General features: G+C 41.2%; 1 protein-coding gene across 1 annotated transcript; it reads right to left on the bottom strand.

Moving 5' to 3' along the window:
* Positions 1–1,075: 1,075 nt before the first annotated feature.
* On the bottom strand, positions 1,076–24,490 carry alg6 (ALG6 alpha-1,3-glucosyltransferase). Its single transcript, XM_056415190.1, has 14 exons — positions 24,310–24,490; positions 23,925–24,009; positions 23,023–23,112; positions 22,418–22,506; positions 22,149–22,231; positions 21,838–21,902; positions 20,852–21,037; positions 16,739–16,874; positions 12,242–12,327; positions 10,175–10,259; positions 9,782–9,852; positions 8,234–8,302; positions 4,981–5,173; positions 1,076–2,229 (listed from the first exon to the last, which is right to left on the bottom strand). The coding sequence occupies exons 1-14, from the start codon at positions 24,389–24,391 to the stop codon at positions 2,029–2,031; spliced, it is 1,521 nt and encodes a 506-aa protein (XP_056271165.1). The 5' UTR covers positions 24,392–24,490; the 3' UTR covers positions 1,076–2,028.
* Positions 24,491–24,761: the final 271 nt, after the last annotated feature.

A 24,761-nucleotide genomic window follows, 5' to 3' on the forward strand; every position in this document is an offset into this window, starting at 1 on the left:
AATATCAAGAATAAAAAATAAATATTTGCTTGAGAAATTTCATCTTTCATAATTTTTCATAATTTCAGAATTGTGAAAAAAAAAGATTACATTTTCAAATTGATGTCTTCAAATTGCCATTTTTTCAGATAATTCCCAAACATATTAACATTACAATAACAGAGGCAAAAAAAGCATGACATTTGAGAAGCTTTTTACTTAAATGGATGATCCAAATTATTATTAAAATGCGCAAATGATCCTCAGCTGTCATTGACATACAAATTTGCTTTAAATTGATTATTCAACTAATTTTCAAAGCACCATATTTAATCTGAATAAGGTCGACCAGCAATTATCGTTCTCAATCTATGGATTTGATTCACAGCAGCCGTATTACTCGTTCACCTGTATTACACTATAGCAGTAATATTGATTTTCCCTTTTTCCCCCCCATTTCAGAGATTGGAAATTCCAATATTTTCCGGCACATGACTGAAACGCATCACGTGTGACACGAGGGCAGACCGCCGTTCGGCCTCTAATCGGCCTCCTGTGTTCACGTCCCGTTGCGGTAGCGGTGAACTCACACGTGGCGCTGCTATTCGTCCCTTTGTCTCATTATTGGCCGACCGGCCCGGAGCCTCAGAGGCACCGGCGGCCCTCACTGACCCGATAACATTTATAGTTGTAATGGATTTTTTTTTATGTCCGTCATTAACTCGCTCAAGAGATTGGAAGAAAGAAATTGCTTGGACCTTTTTTCTTTCTGTGGTATTTCAACTTTATAGCATTATGTTCAGATATGTCACCTTCCATCATCTCTTTCTTTTTTAAGGCCGGTCCCGTCGCTGGTTTTTTTGTTTTAAATGAACAGATTCTTTTGTGCAGGGGCTCTTTCTAGTCGCTGTATAGGACTCGTAATGAATATTTAATGATGTTGAGTAAAAGCTTAGAAAGATATAATTTCTGTCCAATTATTGGCTCTGTCTCTGCCCGACTGTTGCCGGGTGATTTAGCGGACTACTTGGTAAATGTAGACAGTTTATATGAAGCTGCTCAAAATTAAATAATTTTAACAGCGTGGCGATAAAACTTGGTGTTCGCTTTTTAAAAAGTCAGTGGAGGAATTTTATTTATTTTCGCACAAAAAACGAGGATTGTACAAAAAAATATAAAATATAAAACCGTAAAAAAGAAAAAACATGAATTATGATCAACAGTCACCGCTCTAGACCTGGGACCGGTCCCATCTGGTACGCGGATTAATCACACAACACCAAGCGTAGGTACCGAGGGTGGACAAAATAACAGGAACACCTTCGAATATCATTAAGTCGAGCGGCAACACAAACTGTGGATTTAAAAGTGACCGCGGGATGAAAGGGACACCTCTCTCCGTGGTCTTGACCACAACTCAACCGCTCAACAGGTGTTGTTATTGTTGTAGCGTTAGCATACAGACACATAGGCATCCGAGGCCACTGCCTGTCTGTTTGTACTCGTCTGATTAACCGGCAATAGTGTGGTTTAAGAGTTGAGTATCAATGGACCAACCAAACATTCTGATGGAGATTTAGTAGAAGAAGCGACCGATTCATGAATTTATTTGATCCGTATATCCGTTCCTTTTATTTTTTTACGTCCTCTGAGGTGCCATCTTGTAAAATACGGATTTTTTGGGGCCCTTTAAGAAGTATTTGTGTTGGACTGCATGTAATGATTATTTACCTGAACCGTTAATTTGCTGATTATTTTCTCGGCTAATACATTTGGACAATAAAAAAACAAAAACAAAAAACAAAGACGTTCAGTTTACTCCAACGCAGGGAAAGAAAAACAGAAAACTCTCAGAACCTTCCAACATCGGGTTTTTTCAAAACATTTTTTTAACTTTAATTGATTGTTGCCAATTAATGTTCTTGAGTAGTCGCAGTGGGGTCATGATGAGAAGACGCATGTATGTCCATAAAGAGTAGTCGTAACCCACAGTGTGACACGAGCTTCCCTGAAGCGATACGAGGGCCGTTTCAGGGCATCTCACCGTCGTCAGTTGCTCTTCTTCTGGCTCTTCCGCCTCGCCGGTGCTTCGCTGAACTGGACGACGTTGAAATAGACGAACGTCCCCAAGAAGTGCGCGAAAGCGACGGAAGACACCAACACGGGGAACAAGTCGGGGAGGTGCGGCGGAGGATCCAGAGCGACGGTCAGGACGCTCACGGCGGCCATGACTGCGACGCTGATGAAGAACTGAAACACAGGCGGACGGAGGGGGTCACATGACCGCACGATCAGAGCGAGTCAGGAAAACACAAAACGACTTCAGGGACTGAGGGGAAACGGAGAGACTAAACGTCAGCTTGAGAAAAAAAAGGTGGATTTTTAAAAAGACGTGGAGGTCTAATACAAACTATTCATACATATTGATGTGTTTATGTGACTCTATAACGCTTCATTCTGGTCACATGACGTCTATTCTGTCCTTCCTGAGGAGGGGTCCTCCTCTGTTGCTCTCCTGAAGGGTTCGTCACTTTTTTTTTTACCCTTGAAAAGATTTTTTTTGTATATTTCTTTGGGAGTTTTTTTCTGCTCTGATGTGAGGTCAAAGGTCAGGGATGTCGTATGTGCCCTCAGAGGCACATTGTGATTTTGGGCTATATAAAAATAAGCTGAATTGAATTAATACAAGTTGCATTATGTCAAATAAAAGGACGCAGCGTTCCTTAAATTCGACCTCTCCTCTGGACTCAAATGTAAATCGCAGAGACTTCCCTTTAACATCGACAAACTCTTATTTTGTGATGACCTGCTCGTAAAAACCATGAAAAAAGGGGACCGGTCACCCGAGGCCAGGAACAAACTGTTATCGTCGGAAACTATAATATCAATATCGACTAAATTAATGAGACCGAGCTCTCGAATGACATCGCATGTGCATCGTCGCCGGACGACTTGCAGCACAATTGGACATTTGAGAGTTGCTATAAAAAGTCTCGCCCTCCTGTCGGCCTTCTCACGGAGCTGCCGGTGCGAGTTATTAGTTCATTCACGTGTGCATTAAGGGCTTTACGAGCCGGAGGTAAGATGCAGGAAACACCTCGGGGGGGGGGGGGGCACCCCCAAAACCCATGAAACCTTATCGCCGACAGGGGCTCTCGCTATTTACGCTGCTTGTGTAAATAAATATATCCAGGCGAACCTGTGTTAATGACACGCGCTATAAAAAGACCCCTCCTCTTGACCTCCCGACGGCGTACCGGAGGAGGCCCTCCTGTCGCTGAGGGGGGCCGGCAGGGTGAGACGCTTACAGGCGCGGTGGAAACTTAAAATGAGTGAGAAATTATTCTTCGGCTTTCATCCCCCCCCCCCCCCCCCCCACACACACACAACCTCGGACAGCTAACACAACTTACGGCGGGCGGACACGTGATGTGTATTTATACGGTCGGGGGGTAGATCTTCTCACACGATTGCAATATTTTGTGCCTCTTTGAAACTCAGCCACTAGTCTTACTCAGCCACTAGTCTTACTACAAATGCATCCTCCTCTGCACTAAACCCCCACTTTTGCCTTCATTAAGCCAGAAGCAAAAGGAAACCCATGTTTTAACCCTCCTGTTACCTTCAAATGTACTAGAATCTTTTACCCTTTTTTTACCACAGCAATTAAAACCTCCAGAAAATGATTAGAATTAATATTGTTTCCCACGTTTAAGTGTCAGGTACTTTGTGTTTGTTTGTTGATTACCTAAATAGCCCTTTAAATAAATAAAAAAGTTGAGATTTCTTATATGTTTTACACAGTGAAAAACAGTCTGGGGTCAAATTGACCCCAAAGAACACCGATGCGTTAAAGTTGTGTTCAGGACATTGAAAACATCTCATCGTGTGAATTTTATGTTTTCCCAGTTGTCCCCAATAAATTAGGAAAAGTCATGAAATATGAAGCAAACAAAAAAGTCAATGATTTTTTTAGAGACGTTAAACATTGAAAGAGGTCAAATTGACCCCAAAGGGAACAGGAGGGTTAAAAAAACACAAAAGCTTTATGCTGTAGGATTAGAAGATTTGGGGTTCTGGCGACCCCTAGTGGTCAAATCAAGGAAAGACACCGTGGTAGACGGACACTGGTGCCAACTGACCTGCTAACAATGAGATTAAAAGGGTGAAGACATGGATTACAGCTATTTTTTTTACTGGGATTGTCTCTAAAAACAACACTTCATGGCATTAGAATCATTTTTAAAGATGGCGATTATCAAATAGATTTCCTGTGCACAGTAGCTTTAAAATTAATCCTGCGTGCTGCTTAGGTTGATGGAAAAAAACCAAGATAAAAACCAAGATAAAGACCTACACTGCTGCCCTCCCCGTCTGTGTTAAGCATCAAGCAATCTGCGTGACCTTTGTTTTATTGGCAGCCAATTAGAGCGGCAACCATAATGACATTAATTGAATTACTGCCTCCTGTACAAATATTTTGGATTTCAGATTTTAATATAACTCTGCAGCTTGACCTACAACAATTACAGTTAGCAGTTAAACAACATGCTGTATGTCTCTTTATGCAGAATAACTTCTATAAAAACTGCAGATAGATATAGTAGGTTCAATATGGAGAATGATTATTTATGGATTCATGGATTTCGGTCCTTCCCTATTTGATTGTTCGTATAGTTGGTTTTTATGCTGTTATGTCATTTATATTTACAGGCGTGAAGTTTTTATAGTTCTTAATTCAACTTAATTTTAATAATGTATATGTTGTCATTATGTTTTTAGTTGTTGTTAGCCATTCATGCACTTAATTAATTTACTTTATTACTATTATTGTTATTACAAAACAATTTATGTTGGACAAGAGAGAACAACTTTCAGATTTTCTGTATATTTGCGCAAATGGAAAAAGTGACAGTAAAGACGACTTTGACTCAGCCGGGTGGCAACACAGGTGTCGTTAAATCGGTGTTGGTTGTTGGACCATGCGGCGGCTCCACTGACCGTCCATCTCACAATCCGGGCCAGGTCCAGTCTGGGCAGGCAGAAGAGCAGCTTGTGGTAGGCTCCCAGTCTCAACTCGTCCTCTGAACAGGTCTCCAGCGGGGACAGCAGGTAGACGCTGAAGAAGAGGAAGGCCAGCGAGGTCACGGCGTAGGGCGCCAGCAGCCCGTCCTTCAGAAGCAGAGGCAGCATGCTGCCCGCGGGGACGAGAGCAAGAACAACGGCACGTTTAATGAGCACAGATGTCGATGTCTGCTGTTATATACACTAACCAGACCCATGTTTAATGACTCTAAACAGAGTAGGTGTAGCACCCTGAAATATGTTACGTCATATGTATTACCCATTTAATATAACTGCGTCCATTTTTTAATAATTTACTTCAAATGTGTATTTAAGTTTAATTCATGTATTGTTCCTATCTATTGAGAACCTTGTTGACCCTTTGGATGAGAGCGCTGTCTCTTTAAGAGAAGGGCACTGTCTGGGAGGGGAGCTCTGTCTCTTTAAGAGAAGGGAGCGCTGTCTCTTTAAGAGACGGGAGCGCTGTCTCTTTAAGAGAGGGGAGCTCTGTCTCTTTAAGAGAAGGGAGCGCTGTCTCTTTAAGAGAGGGGAGCTCTGTCTCTTTAAGAGAAGGGAGCGCTGTCTCTTTAAGAGACGGGAGCGCTGTCTCTTTAAGAGAAGGGAGCGCTGTCTCTTTAAGAGACGGGAGCGCTGTCTCTTTAAGAGAAGGGAGCACTGTCTCTTTAAGAGAAGGGAGCGCTGTCTCTTTAAGAGAAGGGAGCGCTGTCCCTTTCAGAGAGCGCTGTCTCTTTAAGAGGGCGCTGTCCCTTTAAGAGAGGGGCGTGTGAAGGGCAGGTGCAGTAAGCAGGCTGAAGACAAAACAACGTATGCTTGTTTTAACCGGGAAGGTCTTAAATAAAAGTTTCAAAACAGAAGACCGTTGAGTTTCGGATCAGTTCACTTTAAGGGTGCAACATAAGCCGGGAACGTGTAGCTGGAGCTGTGATATATACACTTTAAAAATACATAGAATTATGTTTTTTTTCTTATTTAATTGACACATGTCCAACATTACGTTGTTATTGTTTAGTATAACGTTGGCAACACAGTGAAGCACATGGCTTCTCACAGTTCCTCGGGGAGAGATGACATCCATGCCGAGCGTATCTTAGTTTAGCAGAGGGAGCACGGACAACAACAACAGTTGACTCGTAGTAAATCACACATCACCCAAGCTTGTTAAAAATTTTCAAAAAAAGCATCCACTCACAAAAGAAACCACTCATTCACATTTTTACTCCCAAAAATAAAATCCATTCAGGAGATAAATATTTCACAATTTGGAAAATACACACTTTGTCAATTTAAAAAAAAACAGGCTGGCAGCATTGAGCTATTCATTCAGACAATTCTGCAAAGACACAACAGATTTCTTGAAGCGGCGTCTCTGGAGGAGGCAGATGATGTGGAAGTCCATGTCAGAATGACCTCCTGTCCCCTACGCGACGCACACTTAGACGGCCGGCATGCCGACTATGCCGCGTAATCCGCAGATATCCTTACGCTAAACCACACGCACAACAATTAGTGCTGCCGGAAGAATTCAACGACAGCTGGTGGAAGTCAGACCAAAACATTATACATACATAAATATGCACACACATAAGTACATATATGTACATACATACATATATACACACACATATAAGTATATTTATATATATATACATACATATATATATATATTCATAAATACATATATATGCACATACATAAGTACATATTTACATATGTGGCACCCTGGATATTTTAAGGGCAAATCTGGTCAGAATTGTTTTTGTATTGTGTTAGTATCTTGCCGGTAAAAATAATTGACAGGTCAATAGTTGCAGCCCAAATATTTTGGGTCAAAACTATAAGAGTGCAGAAATAGAAAAGGTGGTCATATCCATATATATATGGATATATATATATACACTACCGTTCAAAAGTTTGGGATCACCGGGACAATTTCGTGTCTTCCATGAAAAATCACACTTTTATTTATCAAATGAATATAAAATATAGTCAAGACATTGACAAGGTTAGAAATAATGATTAATATTTGAAATATTAATATTGTTCTTCAAACTTCAAGCTCAAAGGAAGGCCAGTTGTATAGCTTATATCACCAGCATAACTGTTTTCAGCTGTGCTAACATAATTGCACGGGTTTTCTAATCAGACATTAGTCTTCTAAGGCGATTAGCAAACACAATGTACCATTAGAACACTGGAGTGATAGTTGATGGAAATGGGCCTCTATACACCTCTGGAGATATTTCATTAGAAACCAGACGTTTCCACCTAGAATAGTCATTTACCACATTAACAATGTATAGAGTGTATTTTTTATTAATGTTACCTTTATTGAAAAAACAGTGCTTTTCTTTGAAAAATAAAGTCATTTCTAAGTGATCCCAAACTTTTGAACGGTAGTGTATATACAGGACTGTCTCAGAAAATTAGAATATTGTGATGAAGTTCTTTATTTTCTGTAATGCAATTAAAAAAACAAAAATGTCATGCATTCTGGATTCATTACAAATCAACTGAAATATTGCAAGCCTTTTATTCTGATTTATTGCTGATTATGGCTTACAGCTTAAGAAAACTCAAATATCCTATCTCTAAATATTAGAATATCATGAAAAAGTATACTAGTAGGGTATTAAACAAATCACTTGAATTGTCTAATTAACTCGAAACACCTGCAAGGGTTTCCTGAGCCTTGACAAACACTCAGCTGTTATAAATCTTTTTTTTTACTTGGTCTGAGGAAATATTACAATTTTATGAGATAGGATTTTAGAGTTTTCTTAAGCTGTAAGCCATAATCAGCAATATTAAAAGAATAAAAGGCTTGCAATATTTCAGTTGATTTGTAATGAATCCAGAATGCATGACATTTTTGTTTTTTTAATTGCATTACAGAAAATAAAGAACTTTATCACAATATTCTAATTTTCTGAGACAGTCCTGTATATGCATATATGCAAATATACATCTTCTACTACTTCTACTTCTTGATTGACGATTACATCGTAAAAAAAACCATATAAATGGCATAAATCTTCACCAGTAATGGCTCAAACTCAAGTTAAATCCTCGATGTGTTCCCCACATGGCAACAACACAAACACGTTTCCATGAATCCGAAACCTAAAAAGCTCCGAGGTAAAATAATAAGACCCGGCTCGGCGCGTCTCACCTGAACGTCGAGGCCTGCAGGAACCAGATGACCATCAGGGGGAGGTCATTCAGCAGGAGGAGGACGGGCCTTGAACACATCACAGTTGGACACACACACACTCACAGTGAAACACACTGTGCAGTGAGCACCATTGAGCATCATGTTGCATTAAGACAGGAAGTGAGGCCACGTGAGGTCGCAGTGGATGTGAAGCGATGCGTGTATCATATTAACGTCAATCAATTATTGACAGTCTCTCACAAGGCAGTCAAGTGTTGAACCACTTTATCTGACATCCTGTGAATGTGCTTTTTACTGTAACTGCCCTGGTGTGTATACATACAAATTCATGATGGAAGACTTAAAAAGTATGACCTCATGATTTTAGGATACACTGAGCACCCATCTCCCCTTCTCTCTCTCCTTATGGATGAATTTCCATCTCTCCATCACACATTATTGACTCTACTTCCTCCCGGAGTCTGTGTGACTTCACGTCTCATGGGGTCCATTGGACCTGGCCGGTTCTGAAGCCTCCTGCCACGGCCCTGCTGGTGTTTTAGGATACACTGAGCACCTACATCCTCTTCTCTCTCTCCTTGTGGACTGTGATATTGGGCTATATAACATAAACTGAATTGAAGTCCAAATGCCCAGAGCTGCCGCCTTGCCATTCTTTTGCTAATCCCTGGACATGCATTACTGATTGATTCAGGCGGACAGGTGGGAGGTATAACTCAATAGTTAATAAAGCAACAATCTACCCTAATCTAGATTAATAGATGAGCGCTGATCGAGAAACCGTTCCCCCCCGCTGTCAGACCTTTTGCCAGGCGTCACTTTGTACCTACACAGCTTTATATATATATATATATATATATAAATAAAAGCGTCTTTGTGTATTTAGACAGCGCTATACAAGTTTGAATTATTATATATATAAATATATATATATAAATTGATATATATAAAAAATGTATATATATATATATATATATATAAATATGAATATAAATGTATAGATATGTATATATATATAAATATTAAAAAATATATATAATGTTAATATATATATATTATATATATATAAATATATATATTAATGTGTAGGTACAGAGTGAAGCCTGTACCTACATATATATGCAGGTGAATGGTAATTAATCACATTTTAGGATTTATTTTATGCCGACATCTGCAGTTAGACGGAAACTGGCAGCGCTGCTTTTGTGTCTGAGTGGCACAGATTATGATGACAGAGGTGAACGAGCCCTAAATAGATTGTCCATCTGCAGAGAGAGGAGCACACGACAGGAGGATGATGTCACTTTTACAAAGTGCGCATATTCAACTCATTAACAATCTGCAGGACATAAACCGTGTGTGTGTGGCGGGGGTTCAATCCCCGCCCTAGACAATGTGTCCTTGAGCAAGACACTTTACTCTGAATTGTTTGTGTCTACGGTGTATGAATGCAACACGTAAAGTGTCTTTGAGTACCTTAAAAAGCGCTTTATTAATTAAATGGATTATTATTATTATGAGTTGGAAGTGTTGCTCTGTACTCACAAGGCGGCCAAGAGGATGGACTTCTCGTGAACTTGAAAGGAGAAGAGGAAAAACGCCAGAGAGGAATTTGCCTAAAAAAGGGAGAACATACTTTTTAATAGAGAAAAATAATAAATCTGCCCCGATACACGGGCGGGACGAGCCGATAAATACATTTTAAAAAAGTATAAAATGCTTGTACGCAACTCAAAGCACACAGAACGATGTACGTCATAACCACAGTGCAGGAAGAATTAGAAATGTATAAATGGATGCATCAATAATGTATATGAATATATTATTTTAGACAGAGTAAAGTGATCAAATGAGAGAACAGGCCCTCCCTGTCTGTAAAGGGGGGGTCCGTACACATTCAGCGTGTTATCGCCATGACAACAGGTGGATGCTACTAACCAAGGACAGTTTGAACTGCCAGAAGGTCGGCTTGCTCAACAGTCTGAGGCTGGACGGGAGGACTGCCAGGAGCGTGCAGGCCAAACTGAAAACACAATGCACACTAGAATTAGGATTATCTCACATGAGCACGACTTAAATATACATATGTTTTTTTTTTAAACGACACCGCAGTAGACGGGTCAAGTATCAAATCAGATTGTAGTCCTCCTCTGTTGCTCTCCTGAAGGGTTCTTCCCTTTTTTACCAGTGAAAGTTTATTTAGTTTTTTTCTTGAGAGTTGTTCCTGATCCGATGTGAGGTCAAAGGTCAGGGATGTCACATGTGTCTAGATTGTAAAGCCCCCAGAGGAAAATTCCGAATTTGTGATATTGGGCTGTATAAAATAAACGTAATAAAAGTCAACAACAAAACGTGGATTTGCAGGTTTGAACATATTGAACACCCGTTTGTCATAACATGATTATGATGCCACTTTGAGAAGAAAAAAAAAGGAACGTTACACGAGATAAATCAGATTTTAATGGGTCAAAGCCAAAGGAAGAGAGTCACCGGAAGAGAGTGACTGTGTCGGTGTGAATGTGAATGAGGGCAACAATGTGTTTGTACTTTGACACAGAGACAAGACAGAGTTCACACACACGTTGACCAATGAACAGGGGTCACACACACATTGACCAATGGGTGTCCAGGGCTTTAAACCAAATTTACATGACCAAACAAAATCACCTGAAATGACTCAAATGAGACAATAGTTTAGATTAAAAGAAGAAACATTTATGTAATTTCCATGATCTTTACAAAACTTTTGTGATTTTCTTTTTCTATAGGACTTTTCCAGGCATGGAAATAACAATTTTATTATTATTTCATTCCAGGACGTTTGCAGGTTTTCCATGACCGTACAAACTCCGCAAGAGATAGTGGAAGATAGATAGTAGTTGTGTGTGTGTGTCATGTTTAGGGCAGGGCTTTGCGGTTTAAAGACAAGTGTTTTTTTTTTCTCATTCGTTTCCAACTCCATCCCCAGACCGAGCCGTCTGGGAGGAAAAGGGTCCAACTTGGATTCCTAAATTTAGCGCGCCGGGTTATTCGAGCGGCTCCGCCGCGCCTGTTTCCTCATCATTAACAGAGCGGGCGCTCAGCGTTTAGTCAAAATAACTTCCGTCCAGAAACCCTTGAAGGTTTCCTCCGATGGTGTGCCGAGGAAATCTAGATGAATGTCATAAGTGTCTCTCCTCTCTTCTCTCTCCTCCCTCCTCCCCTGACGGCATGATTAACCCGTCTATCATTTATTAAAAAGCACATAATCCATAACATCCATTCAAGGAAATCAGATCGATTTACTCCGCTTCCGTCTATATTTATGAAAACATGTTTCCGTCTTTTCATTTCGATATAAAAAGGGGGGATGATTTAATTTCCACCCGGGCTGGATCACAGTCCTCGTTCCCTCGGGCGAGCGCCGCTTTCCCAGCAAATGAAAAGGAGCAACAACAAGAAAATACATATGGGGGGGGGGAATAGATAATGCAAAAAGAGAGAGAGAAGGAAAGGATGGAGGGTAAAGTTAAACTTTTTTGAGAGGAAGGTGGGGGGGAGGGGGGATGAATAGATAAAAAAGATAATGCAAAAAGAGAGAGAAGGAAAGGATGAAGTGAAACTTTTTTGAGAGGAGGGGGCAGGGGGGGGTGAATAGATAAAAAAGATAATGCAAAAAATGAGAGAGGAGGAAAGGATGGAGGACAACGTGAAACTTTGTTGAGAGGAGGAGGAGGGGGGGGGGTAGGGGGGGTGAATAGATAATAAAAAAAGATAATGCAAAAAGAGAGAGAGAAGGAAAGGATGGAGGATGAAGTGAAACTTTTTTGAGAGGAGGGGGGGTGAATAGATAAAAAAGATAATGCAAAAAAAGAGAGAGGAGGAAAGGATGGAGGAGGAAGTGAAACTTTTTTGAGAGGAGGAGGGGGGGGGTGAATAGATAATAAAAAAGATAATGCAAAAAGAGAGAGAGAAGGAAAGGCTGGAGGATGAAGTGACACTTTGTTGAGAGGAGGGGGGGGGTACCTGAGGTAGATCTGGGAGTCGCTGGACAGAATGGATCTGATCTTTATCAGGATGTTCAAGCTGCACCATGTGTTGGCCACCTTATCCTGCAAACACACACACACACACACACACACACACACACACACACACACACACACACACACACACACACACACACACACACACACACACACACACACACACACACACACACACACACACACACACACACAAAATTAGAAGTGATGTCACTCAGAAGCATGTTTGAATTCAAGACGTCTTGTTGCCCCGTGTATAAAAAGAAAATACCCAGAGTTCCCGGCGAGGGGGAAAGCACATCAGTGGCATAGCTCAGAATAAGTATTTCCTCCATTGAAAGTGCAATAAAAATAAATGAAAAAAAACATTCCAGAGATTTGCACGTTGACCCTCGGTCGTAAATTGACTCCCGTCAGACAAAGCGTGGGACGTATTTGCAAATGTGGTGACCCCCAAAGGTCAAAAGGTCAAGGTTCTGCATAACCAGCAGATAGAAAGTGCTGCTGGGAAATATATATAAAGTCAACGTGTTAAGACAATTCTCCATTTTACTGAAAACAAGGGCTGCAAATAACTTTTTGAATTCTCAAATAATCTGCCAATTATTCCTGCAGTGATGCCTTTAAATATTTTATATATTTAAATAATACAAAATATTTAAATAATTAAAATGTAAATATTTTCTGACAAATTTACAATGATAGAAAACCATTAAAAAGAAGAAACATCATCTCATTGGGAAGCTGAAAACGAGGATTATTTATTATTCTAAATAACCTTTAAAATCAGATTTGAATAACATAGACATGTGACAGCCGTAATACCAGGATTAAAGGTACTCGTGTTTTACAAGAGAATCTGATATTCAGTTGATTTAAGTGAGAGGGTCAGATGATATCGAGCCCGACCACGATATCACACGGAGACGCGGCGTGCGTGGATTAGCTTTACGATTCAGACTGAATGGTTCGAGTGTGTGGCCGTGTTTAAAAAAAACACAGAAAGAAGTAAAACTATTCCTGGCCTCCTCCTCCTCCTCCTCCTCCTCCTCCTCCCTCTCTCTCCTCTGTGCTACAGCTGCTCACAGCACACAGCTGTGTGGATCTTAAAAAGGCCGCCTGGTCAGCAGCGCCGGGCCCCGTCCGGGGTGTTGCGTCGTCTCGGCCCCCACATCACGGTCTCTGGGAATGTTCCTGAACGCCCCGCCTGGGGGCAACACATGAATGGTGGGTGGGGGGGGGGGGCTCCTTCACCTATAAACTGGCCTGGAATTTCACAGGGAGAAGCATTTGGTGCCATTTTTCTATTTTTTTTGTTGGTGTGTGTGAGCAAGGCGGCAACGTGAGACGCCAGAATGCAGCTCGGTGGGTAAACTTACAACCGCTCTTTGCCCCTGAAGCCACCGCGACCGCCGCCGCCTCACACCCCTCGGCCGGCGGCGGCGTGTTGCTGACGCTCGCACAACTTCTCTATCGGTCCGGGGCCGACTCGACCCGGCCGCCGCCTCTCACAGGGGGGAGGGTAGTGTCTCTCACACCCCTGTGTATTATGCTTGTATCATTTGCGTTGAACAAATACTGCCATCTGCTGTCCCCCGTCCCCCCCCCCCCCCACCGGGGGAGACTGTTCAATTACGCCTCACATCCGTGACACCCCTCGTGGTTGGGTGCCACCTCGGGGGACCAGGACAACAGGAGGTGATACGGAGAGGGGGGGGAGGGGGGAGCAGCAAACTTTTTTCAGGCCCTCCCCTGAGCTTGTCAGTCTCACACACACACACACACACACACACATTAATATCTTATTCCAACGACTGACTTACTGCAGCATATGAATATACACTGCCGTTCAAAAGACAATTCTGTGTTTTCCATGAAAACTCTCACTTTTATTTATCAAATGTATTGCAAAATGAATATAAAATCTAGTCAAGACATTGAGGAGGTTATAAATAATGATTTTTATGGTAAATATTAATGTTGTTCTTCTTGTGGCTCAAAAGAAGGCCAGTTTTATAGCTTATCTCACCAGCATAACTGTTTTCAGCTGCGCTCACATAAAAAGGGTTTTCAAGGGTTTTCTACCCCTCCGCTAGTCTTCTAAGGCGATAACACAATGTACCATTAGAACACTGGAGATGGGCCTCTACACACCTCTGGAGAGACTTCATTAAACACCAGAGAATAGTCATGTACACATTAACTATGTAGAGAGAGTATTTATGATTCATTTAATGTTATAAAAATAGTGCTTTTCTTCGAAAAATAAGGACATTTCTACATGACCCTAAACTTCTGAGCGGTAGTGTCTGTGTGTGCACACGCTATGAAACTGTAGATCACACTTGCTCTCCAAAAGATATTTGGCATGAGGCGACAGTTGTCGGATGTGCTCCGATACGCCGTTTTAAAATGAGGCGTTCGCTGCCCCTCTGCCGCTCCTCGCCGCGTAAGGCTAGAACACGGCTCCGCTATGAAGTGCTGAAAACACCCGGGCCATAAATTATTCTGATTTATCTATATATCCCACCGCTGTACGTCCCGAACCCCGACACCTCCCAGAGATAGAGTGAAACTGATCTCCTGACCTTTCCTTCATTTTATTCCACTGTTTTCTTTGATCCCGCGGGGTATCCATTTCCCCACCCGGCTAAGCAGTGGGGCGGGGGAGGGGCGGGGGGTAGTTCACCGGAGCCCATGTGTGTGTGTGTGTGTGTGTCATGAGGAGTGCCACATTGGTTGCGTTTGACTTTCACATCACTGGTCAAAGCCAAATTGTTCAAATTGAAAAAGGGCTTTAACTCCTTTTCGAGAAATGTCACTTCCTAGGAAAACTTCCACGACGTCGCCAAGGACATCCCATAATACCAACCGGCCTCGCTCTCTTCAACATGATCCCTCGCCCATCACGTCACGAAACATCACCTTTTGAAATGACACCGTATTGACGTAGCCCGTAGACACCACCCTCACGCTGCTGCTTACACCATGTACTGATATCCAAAAAGGAGCCAATCAATCAATCAATCACAATCTACCGTCAGGCAGGCGATCCAAGTATCAAGTGACTGAGGACAGCTTCTTCAGTCAGGCCATCAGGCTGCTGAACAAGGACTGAGACCCACACCAGAACATATTCTGTGAATACCATGGTGTATATTTTATTACATTGTTTATATATATATATTGTATATATATATTGTATGTATACATATATATATATATAGTCTCAAAAAGTGTATATTTTATTACATTGTTTTATATATATATATTGCCATGATGTATATTCTATTACATTGTTTTATATATATATTGTTAATACTTTCTTCTTTTTTTTGTGTGGATATTGTATAGTTTATTCTCATTCTTATTCTTTTTTAGTCTGCTACTGCTGTCGGGTGTTTTGCACATAAGAATTTCACGAACCGATTATACTTGTATAAAAGGGGATGTGACAATAAAAACTTGAAACTTGAAAATGAAGCTTCATTGATCCAAGGATCCTAAATGGTGATGTACTGATCATATCAAGGAGACCAGAACGAGTGTATGACATCATTGAAAAAGGGGGGACTGAATTTCTAGTCCTCTATAATAATATATTTATGGAAAATATAACCAAATAGTTATTTATAAATTAAAGAGTTTATACGCAAGTTATAAAAAAAAAAATACATTGACTGACAACCCATCACCTTTTTTTATGACTCTCCTCGACCTCCAATTATTTTATTTGTGTGCGGCCCTTTAATTTGATGTGTGAATGAAACCGCTGAGTTATGTTTAGCACACACACACACACACACACACACACACACACACACACACACACACACACACACACACACACACACACACACACACACACACACACACACACACACACACACACACACACCTCATTAATAACAAAAAGATGGCCGCAAATATTTCATCTCGGAAACTAAAAAAATAAAACATTTGTGACTTTTTTTTTTACAGTTTTGACAATTTTTTGAATTAATATAACAATAGTCCCATATATTCATGAATATCTGAACGTTTCCTGGGATATACAAGTGTTATGCACAAAGACAAGCAGCCCGGATGAATTTCAGAATAAAACAATGGTAAGAATGATATAAATACATTTGTTATCGTAGGTAAAATATGGAGGATGATGATTTATGTCCGTGTTTTTCTGTATCTCTATTTTATTTGATGTTGTTTTTCATTGTCTGTTCATGTGTAGCTTGTAAAAAAACTTTAAATAAAAATTGATTCAAAGAAAGGAATGACAAAGAGGAGGTGAAACATCTGCACCACCTCAAGGAAGGCTTCTAAGAAAGTGACATTTGACCCGCATGAATCATATGATGTCATGTCTCGCTGGTGGTACATTGGGTAGCCTGTTTATTGATCTATCGGGAGGAACTATTCCTCTTCTTTGTTATTCTTCTTAGATGATTGCCTCGAGCTTCTCAAACTTCTACTGTACCTCAAACAAGCCGCGAGCCACGGGAAAGATCCTCCTAACCACCTGCACGGCGTCACCGGGGCCGGACAGGAAGGGCAGCCAGCAGAGGGCAAAGGTCACCAACACCGCCAAGGAAACTCTCATCAACAGCAAAAACCTGCGTCACAAAAATACAGATATACCATCGATAACGAAGAAATAGGTCGGAAAATACAAAACAGACGAGAGCCGGAAGTGTACACTACCGTTCAAAAGTTTGGGGTCATCCAGACAATTTTGTGTCTTCCATTGACATTGACAAGGTTCGAAATAATGATTAATATTTGAAGTATTAATTTTGTTCTTCAAACTTCAAGCTCAAAGGAAGGCCAGTTGTATAGCTTATATCACCAGCATAACTGTTTTCAGCTGTGCTAACATAATTGCACAAGGGTTTTCTAATCAGACATTAGTCTTCTAAGGCGATTAGCAAACACAATGTACCATTAGAACACTGGAGTGATAGTTGATGGAAATGGGCCTCTATACACCTATGGAGATATTTCATTAGAAACCAGACGTTTCCACCTAGAATAGTCATTTACCACATTAACAATGTATCGTGTGGATTTTTGATTAATGTTATCTTTATTGAAAAAACTGTGTTTTTCTTTGAAAAATAAAGACATTTCTAAGTGACCCCAAACTTTTGAACGGTAGTGTACTCCCAACAAAAAAAAAGAAAAGAAGAAGTTTAGATTCTGTGTGCGAGTCCTAAATGCGGGATGTGACCCGGCTGCCGAGGAATGCAGTGAAAGCCGTGCATCAGCTGAACGTCTTCGGCGTGGGGGTCGGCTGCACACGCAGCATAGCTGAGGAGTTTGGGCATGGCCGCGGTGTCATCTGGACATATCTCCCCCCCGGCCCTCTTAATCCCGCTCTGCCTCTGCCGCCGCATGCCCTCGGTACATCGTTACTAGATAAACACACTCTGTGACCGAGCACAGTGTGAGGAGGGCTCTGTTGAGGGTGAACACCAGGAAAGCTGCAGGTCCAGATGGCATATCTGGGCGAGTACTGAAGACCTGTGCTAACCAGCTAGCTCCAGTGTTCACCACAATATTCAACCTCTCCCTGGCTGAGTCCGTGGTCCCCGCCTGCTTCAAGAGATCCACTATTGTCCCTGTGCCCAAGAATGCTTCTCCAGCATGTATGAATGACTACCGACCGGTGGCCCTCACCTCGGTGGTCATGAAATGCTTTGAGAGGCTGATAAAGGACTACATCTGCGCCTTCCTCCCTTCCTCCATGGACCCGCTGCAGTTTGCTTATCGCCCAAACAGATCCACGGGTGATGCTGTCTCCCAGGTACTGCACACCACACTCTCTCATCTGGACAGCCAGAGGGGGCTATGTGAGACTGCTGTTCATTGATTATAGTTCAGCTTTCAACACCATAGTCCCTCCAGACTGGCCGGCAAGCTGACTGAGCTGGGACTGAACACCCCCTGTGTGCTTGGATCCTGGACTTCCTGACCGCCAGGCCACAGGTGGTCAGGGTGGGCAGACACACCTCCAAATCCCTCACCCTGAACACAGGATCCCCAGGGTTGCGTCCTCAGCCCCTACTGTACTCCCTGTACACACATGACTGTGTGGCCAGGTTCAGCTCAACACCATCATCAAGTTTGCGGATGACACAGTGGTGGTGGGCCTGATCTCCGACAACGTCGAGAAGGCCTACCTGGAGGAAGTTGCTGATCTGTCACTCTGGTGCCAGGACAACAGCCTCATCATGAATGTCACCAAAACTAAGGAGCTGATTGTGGACTTTAGGAGGGTACAACAACAGAGGACGTACTCACCACTGGGGATTAGGACTACTGTGGAGAGGGTGAGCGGGTATAAATACCTGGGAGTCCACATCACCGAGGATCTGACATGGTCAACGAACACAGACACTCTGGTGAGAAAGGCAAGGCAGCGCCTCTACCACCTCAGGCAGCTGAGGAAATTTAAAGTTTCCCAGAGGATCCTTCAGTCCTTCTACTCTGGAGCTGTAGAGCGTCCTGACAGGAAGCATCACAGCCAGGTTTGGCAACTGCTCCGCTCAGGACAGGAAGGCTCTGCAGAGAGTAGTGCGTTCGGCTGAACGCACTATTGACTCCCTACCCTGCAGGACTTGTACACCAGGAGGTGCAGAACCAGAGCCGGCAGGATCATGAAGGATCCTCACCACCCCAACAACAGACTGTTTCAGCTGCTGCGGTCAGGCAGGCGCCTCCGTAGTCACGCTGCAAGAACAGAGAGACTGAGACGGAGTTTCTTTCCTCAGGCCATCAGGACTGTGAACTCCGACCTCACCAGGACCCCCACATAGACCCACACAACTGCCCCTCTTAGGCACACACACACACACACACTTACTGTAAATATTGTACTGTAAATATTGTGTTGTTTTTTATTGTAAATAGTGTGTACTTGTTGCCCTTGCACATTCCTGCTGAGCATTGCCACTTTCATTTCACTGCACACCCTGTGTGTGTATGTGACAAATAAAACATCTTGAATCTTGAACACGGCGCCGGTGGTCACGGCCTCCGATCGGACCGCCTCCGTCGCTCCGACGGCTCGTGGACCGACGTCACGTCGAGATCCGCTCCGAGCTCCTCGCCCGACACAGAGCGACAGAACGGTGTCGCCTGACGGTGAAACGGTCGAGTAACGATGCCTTCAGGGACACAAGGATAATCCTGAGAATAATCTAATGGCCGCCTTGTATACATAAATTACACACGGACGAGTAATGGTTCTTAAATGGTTCCACGAAGAACCATCACCTACTGAAGAACCTTTTTTTATGTTTGAGGCACCATTATAGGTTCTTTAAGGAACCATTTCCTTAAAGAGTTTTTCTTTGAAGAACTCTTGATTGAAATGGTTCTTTAAAGAACCCTGGTTTTAAAAGTTCTCTGCAGAACCAAAAATGGTGCCTTAAAGAACCATTTTTTTTAAGGTTCTTTGAGACACCTTTATAGGTTCTTTGAAGAACTCTTTAAGGAAATGGTTCTTTAAAGAACCCTGGTTTGAAAGGTTCTCTGCAGAACCAAAAATGGTGCCTTAAAGAAGCATTTTTTAAAGGTTCTTTGAGACACCTTTATAGGTTCTTTGAAGAACTCTTTAAGGAAATAGTTCTTTAAAGAACCCTGGTTTGAAAGGTTATCTGCAGAACCAAAAATGGTGCTTTAAAGAACCATGTTTTAAAGGTTCTTGGTGGAACCAGAAATGCTGCCTTAAAGAACCATTTTTTTCAGGTTCTTTGAAGAAGTCTTTAGGGAAATGGTTCTTTAAAGAACCCTGGTTTTAAAGGTTCTCTGCAAAACCAAAAATGGTGCCTTAAAGAACCATTTTTTTAAGGTTCTTTGAGGAACTATTTTAGGAAAATGTTTTTTAAAGAACCCTGGTTTGAAAGGTTCCTTGGGGTACCAAAAATGGTTCTTCTATGGCATCACTCTGAAGAACCATTTTTGGCTCCTCCTCGTTTCTGTGTGTGATCTTAATTAATTGAGTGTATTATACGTTGACGTTTGATTAAAATGACATATCCTCCATTTTGCTGCACTTCTTTTTTCAGTCGGTTCTCACATGATTCTCTTCATTGTGTCGATGTGTGTCGAGGTGTGTGCACCTGTGTGAACTGGGAGATGATGACTTGAGTCATAGTTTAGGGTTTTACTCAAGCTACGATCTAAAAAACACATTTTTCTTTTTTTATTGTCCGTCACTGTTTTGTGTTGCCAGTCTAAAACTGGTTAATGTGCTACTCGCCGTCTCAACCATGACACTCGTGTAAAGAAGAAGTTTAATCTCTCAATTAAGGTTTTCCTGGTTAAATACATTTCAATAAAATACAATAACTTCTCAGTGAACCGTGGCTTGACCTTTGACTCTTTACAAAAGGTGCATGGACAGACTGAGGAGCCGCTAAAATGATCTCAAAAAAATGCACATGCCGATTTCATGATAACGATCATTATCAAGAGCGTGTGCGGAAAAAAACCCAGTTAGTGGAAGGATGACATCGTTGAAAACATACAGTTTCTGCCACCTGAAGTCATAGCGTTGAAGATAAAATACGAGACGCCCTGGACTCACCCTCGGCCCGCCGGGCCCAGCTTGAGGCTCTTCCCCAGCAGGTAGCAGAAGAAGGGCAGAGCGTGGTACAGCTCCATCTGCTTGTAGTTGAGAGCCAGACTAAAGGCCACGGAGCCCAATGCGTCCCAGCCCAGGCCCAGAGCCAGGACCCCCCACAGGGCCAAGCCCAGGCTCACCCCGTTGTACCTGGTTCTGGTTCAGGTCAATGTCCTCGTGGTACAACGGGGTCTCCGGGTCAAGACCGGTGGAGGTAAACAGCTCAGGGCGCTGGTGTGAATAACAGGACACGGCATACATTACATCAAAATAACTGTGTCCAATGTCAGCTAATGTTTATTTTCTATTTAATCTCTAATAAAGAGAGAAACCGCTCATATAATAATAATAATAATAATAACTTTATTTATATAGCATCTTTAAAAACAAAGTTTACAAAGGGCTCTACAGAGAATCAAGGCAAAACAAATAGAATAGTAAGATACAAATATAAAATTTAAAACGTAAATTAAAATTAAAACTAACTAAATTAGGGGAGCCAAAGAACTGCATAAAAACACTTAAAAGCTATTCTATAAAAATGGGTTTTAAGAAGCGATTTAAACAAAGTTACTGATTCTGCGAGCCTTAATACATATAAAGATGTAAAATGGATATTATATTATATAAATTGGATTTAAAAGACCCTCATCTGGGAGTACACATCTAAAGTAATACAATTTCGGTTTACAAGTTTTTTTTAAATATTTTAAATATCATTAAAAATAACATTTTAAATTGTCAAATCAATACAACAAAAGAGTGATGAAAATATATAGAATATATTATTAACTTGAGCTGCTACTCCTACTGAGACTATTAGGATTGGGACTTTAAAGCCAAGCTTTGCTACTTTTAAAAAAAGGTCAGTATTTCACAGGAAGTTATTGATGATGTCCCATAATACGGTGAATAAATAGTATTAAATGCACCTTTGCATAAAAGGATACTGGAAATGTCCGTAGTCGATGAGAATCAGGCCGGGGTAGAGCAGGAAGCAGAACACAGTGGACACCTGCAGAAGAGGAGCATTTAAAACTCAAATATTTCAACATTCCATGTTAATATTATACAATAATGCATTAAATGTTATGTTTTATACATTTGAATCATCTGATAAAATATGGCAGACTTTATTGCGTGACAAAAATCTCAAAATAAAGTAAGTGCTTTCTTTAAATCAATGTATAAAGTGCCCTGAGGACACTGAGCAAAAGGCAATGCATGCTGGGATATCCGGTTCTAGTGCTGCCTGTGTTACCTTCTTTTTAGAGGAGCCATCAGTCAGATAGAAACAGTATAACACCACAGCAGGGATGAATATCATCAGATCTGCCACCAGGACTGAAAAAGAACAAAGAACCATATCATATTGGATCTCATTTTTTTCTACTTCAAAAATCCACATTTTCCGTTAAAAAAATCTGATTCCAGATCCTTCCAATCTGCGTAGGAGCCCAAAAATAAGTTAAATATTCTCGAGGTTTCGCTCATGGAAGCTCTTCAGTGCCTTTCCTCTCGGTACTGTACCTGTGGCTCTCATGAACACTTTGTGCGTTGGACTTTCATAACCTCTGGATGTGTGAAGCTCCACCCAGTCAGGGTTTATGGACTTGGCTCTGCAGGAACACATAGGTATCGTCAGGAGAGAATTAAATATAATTTTGAATTATAAGAAGAAAAATAAATAAGTTATAATTGTTAATATTTGTTTAAATAACAATAAATAAAAACAAATAAATGGGAATAAAATTGAATATGACAGTCTGATTTATGTTTTCTGTATGTTTTTTGTTAAAAAATCTAAGAAAACACTTTTAATCTGTAGACTACTGCCTAATAGTCTTATTATTGCCATTTTTATGACAATTGCTCATATACTGTAAGCCTAAATATATATATTTATTATGTTTTAACATGTTCCAAAAAGTGGTCCCAATTAATTTTTAAATTCTCCTGGATTTCACTCAGTGCGGGCAAAAATAGCCCCCGAAAAAAGATATAAATAGCTGCCCTGGGTATAGCATAAAACACATTTTTACAATATAGATATTAAAGCATCCTAAAATGACATGCACGCTTAGAAAGTAGAACATAATACAGTAGATACTCTCTAAATAACATAAATCACTTACACGTAGGCACAGATCAGGCTGTGGTAGGCGGTCAGAGGCGGGTAGTCAAGACCCCAGTAGTTCAAGTCATTCTCAGTGGTGTTGAAGTACCTGGATGAGTATAAAACACGTTGTTGTTTCCACATCTAAAAACTGTGGAAGTGTCAGACAAATTAGGAGGGAGGACCAATGGAGGATGCAAGGTGGACATCCGGGATTCCTCATTGTTCCCTTTAAATTTGTTTAACAATGCATACGTATACATTACCGGCAGCGTCGGAAACACACGAGGGCAAAGGGCAAAACTGCCCCTAGAAATATAATGGTGCCCCTGATATCACGAGGAGGGGCAACAAATGCCTCCATAATTCTGATAATTTAATAGCGTTATGTTTTTTGTTGTGTCTGTACAATCTGTATTGCCTGTACTAGTTATATATCAATAAATATAATTTTAAATTATTTAAAAAACTAAGAAATATGTTATAATTGTTAATAGTTGTTTAAAAAATGTAAAAACAACAACCACATATAAAGAACACAATATCATATGATTTATGTTTTTTGTTGTGTCTGTACTATCTGTATTGCCTGTACTAGTTATATATCAATAAATATAATTTTAAATTATTTAAAAAACTAAGAAATATGTTTTGTTAAGTCGTTAAAAAAAATGTAATAACAATAAACAACCACAAATAAATAAGAACACAATATAATATGCTTTATGTTTTCTGTATGTAAATATGTACATTTCCTACCCTGATAACCGGTATATAGAGTAAAAAGAGTATCATCTTAAATTGTGTTATTTTTTTGGGGTGATTTTCTGACGTCATCAATTTCCAGTCACTGTCAACGCCCCCCAAAAAAGTATTTTCTCAAACTTGCTCCACTGAGTATAAACAAACTTCAGAACTGACCATTCCTGGACCGGAAGGTTGTACGTCACTTCCTGCCAGTGCCGTTGAGCCTCGTAGTCGCCGAACATGGGAGGGTTCCCCTCCCCTGGAGAGAAACATCATTACGTCATTCCGCCGTTAAATCTCATGAATGGGAAACTACACCTGATTGACTTAACCACGCGCATGCGCACAAACACACACACACACACACACGACGGTTTGGCCAGCTATGTCGACGCTAACAGCGACCCTTATGATACGTGGGGGGGAAACTACTTTAATATTCTATCACTAATTAAATGAGGAACAATGAAATAAACAATGCTGGCGGCGAAGAAGAAGAAGACAGCCGTTACTCTGAACCGGTGCGGCGTGTTGACGGTAAACTGCCCGCTCTTCCTACCTGAATATGAATTTAAGGAAACACCCCATCTCACAACCAGGCCGAGCAGCACACAAAGCGACACGAGACTCCACGTTTGCATTACTACGACTTGGTAAAAAAATATATATCTTAAAGAGGAGAAATAAAAGCTAAAACCCCCCAAAAAACCTGTCCGCTTTTGGAATCTATATACATTTCCGGGTACGTCTCCGCCAAGACTTCGTTGCGCGTTTTCATTGGGCGCTGAACGATGACGTCAGCAGCTAGAGACGTGAGGCGTTCGAGAACACCTAGAGAAAGAGGATATTATATCTTTATTCGCGCCATTGCAGGATATTCTTGGCTGAATGGTTTTATCAAACGAGTTGTAACTGCAGCCATAGCGAATAGTTTAAGTTAGGTTCTATATCACCGGTGACTTTCATCATTTATTGTGAATAGTTGCTCTTTTGTTTGAAAAGTTTAACAAT

The sequence above is a fragment of the Pseudoliparis swirei genome, chromosome 5 (assembly GCF_029220125.1).
Source record: "Pseudoliparis swirei isolate HS2019 ecotype Mariana Trench chromosome 5, NWPU_hadal_v1, whole genome shotgun sequence".
Lineage (NCBI taxonomy): Eukaryota > Metazoa > Chordata > Actinopteri > Perciformes > Liparidae > Pseudoliparis > Pseudoliparis swirei.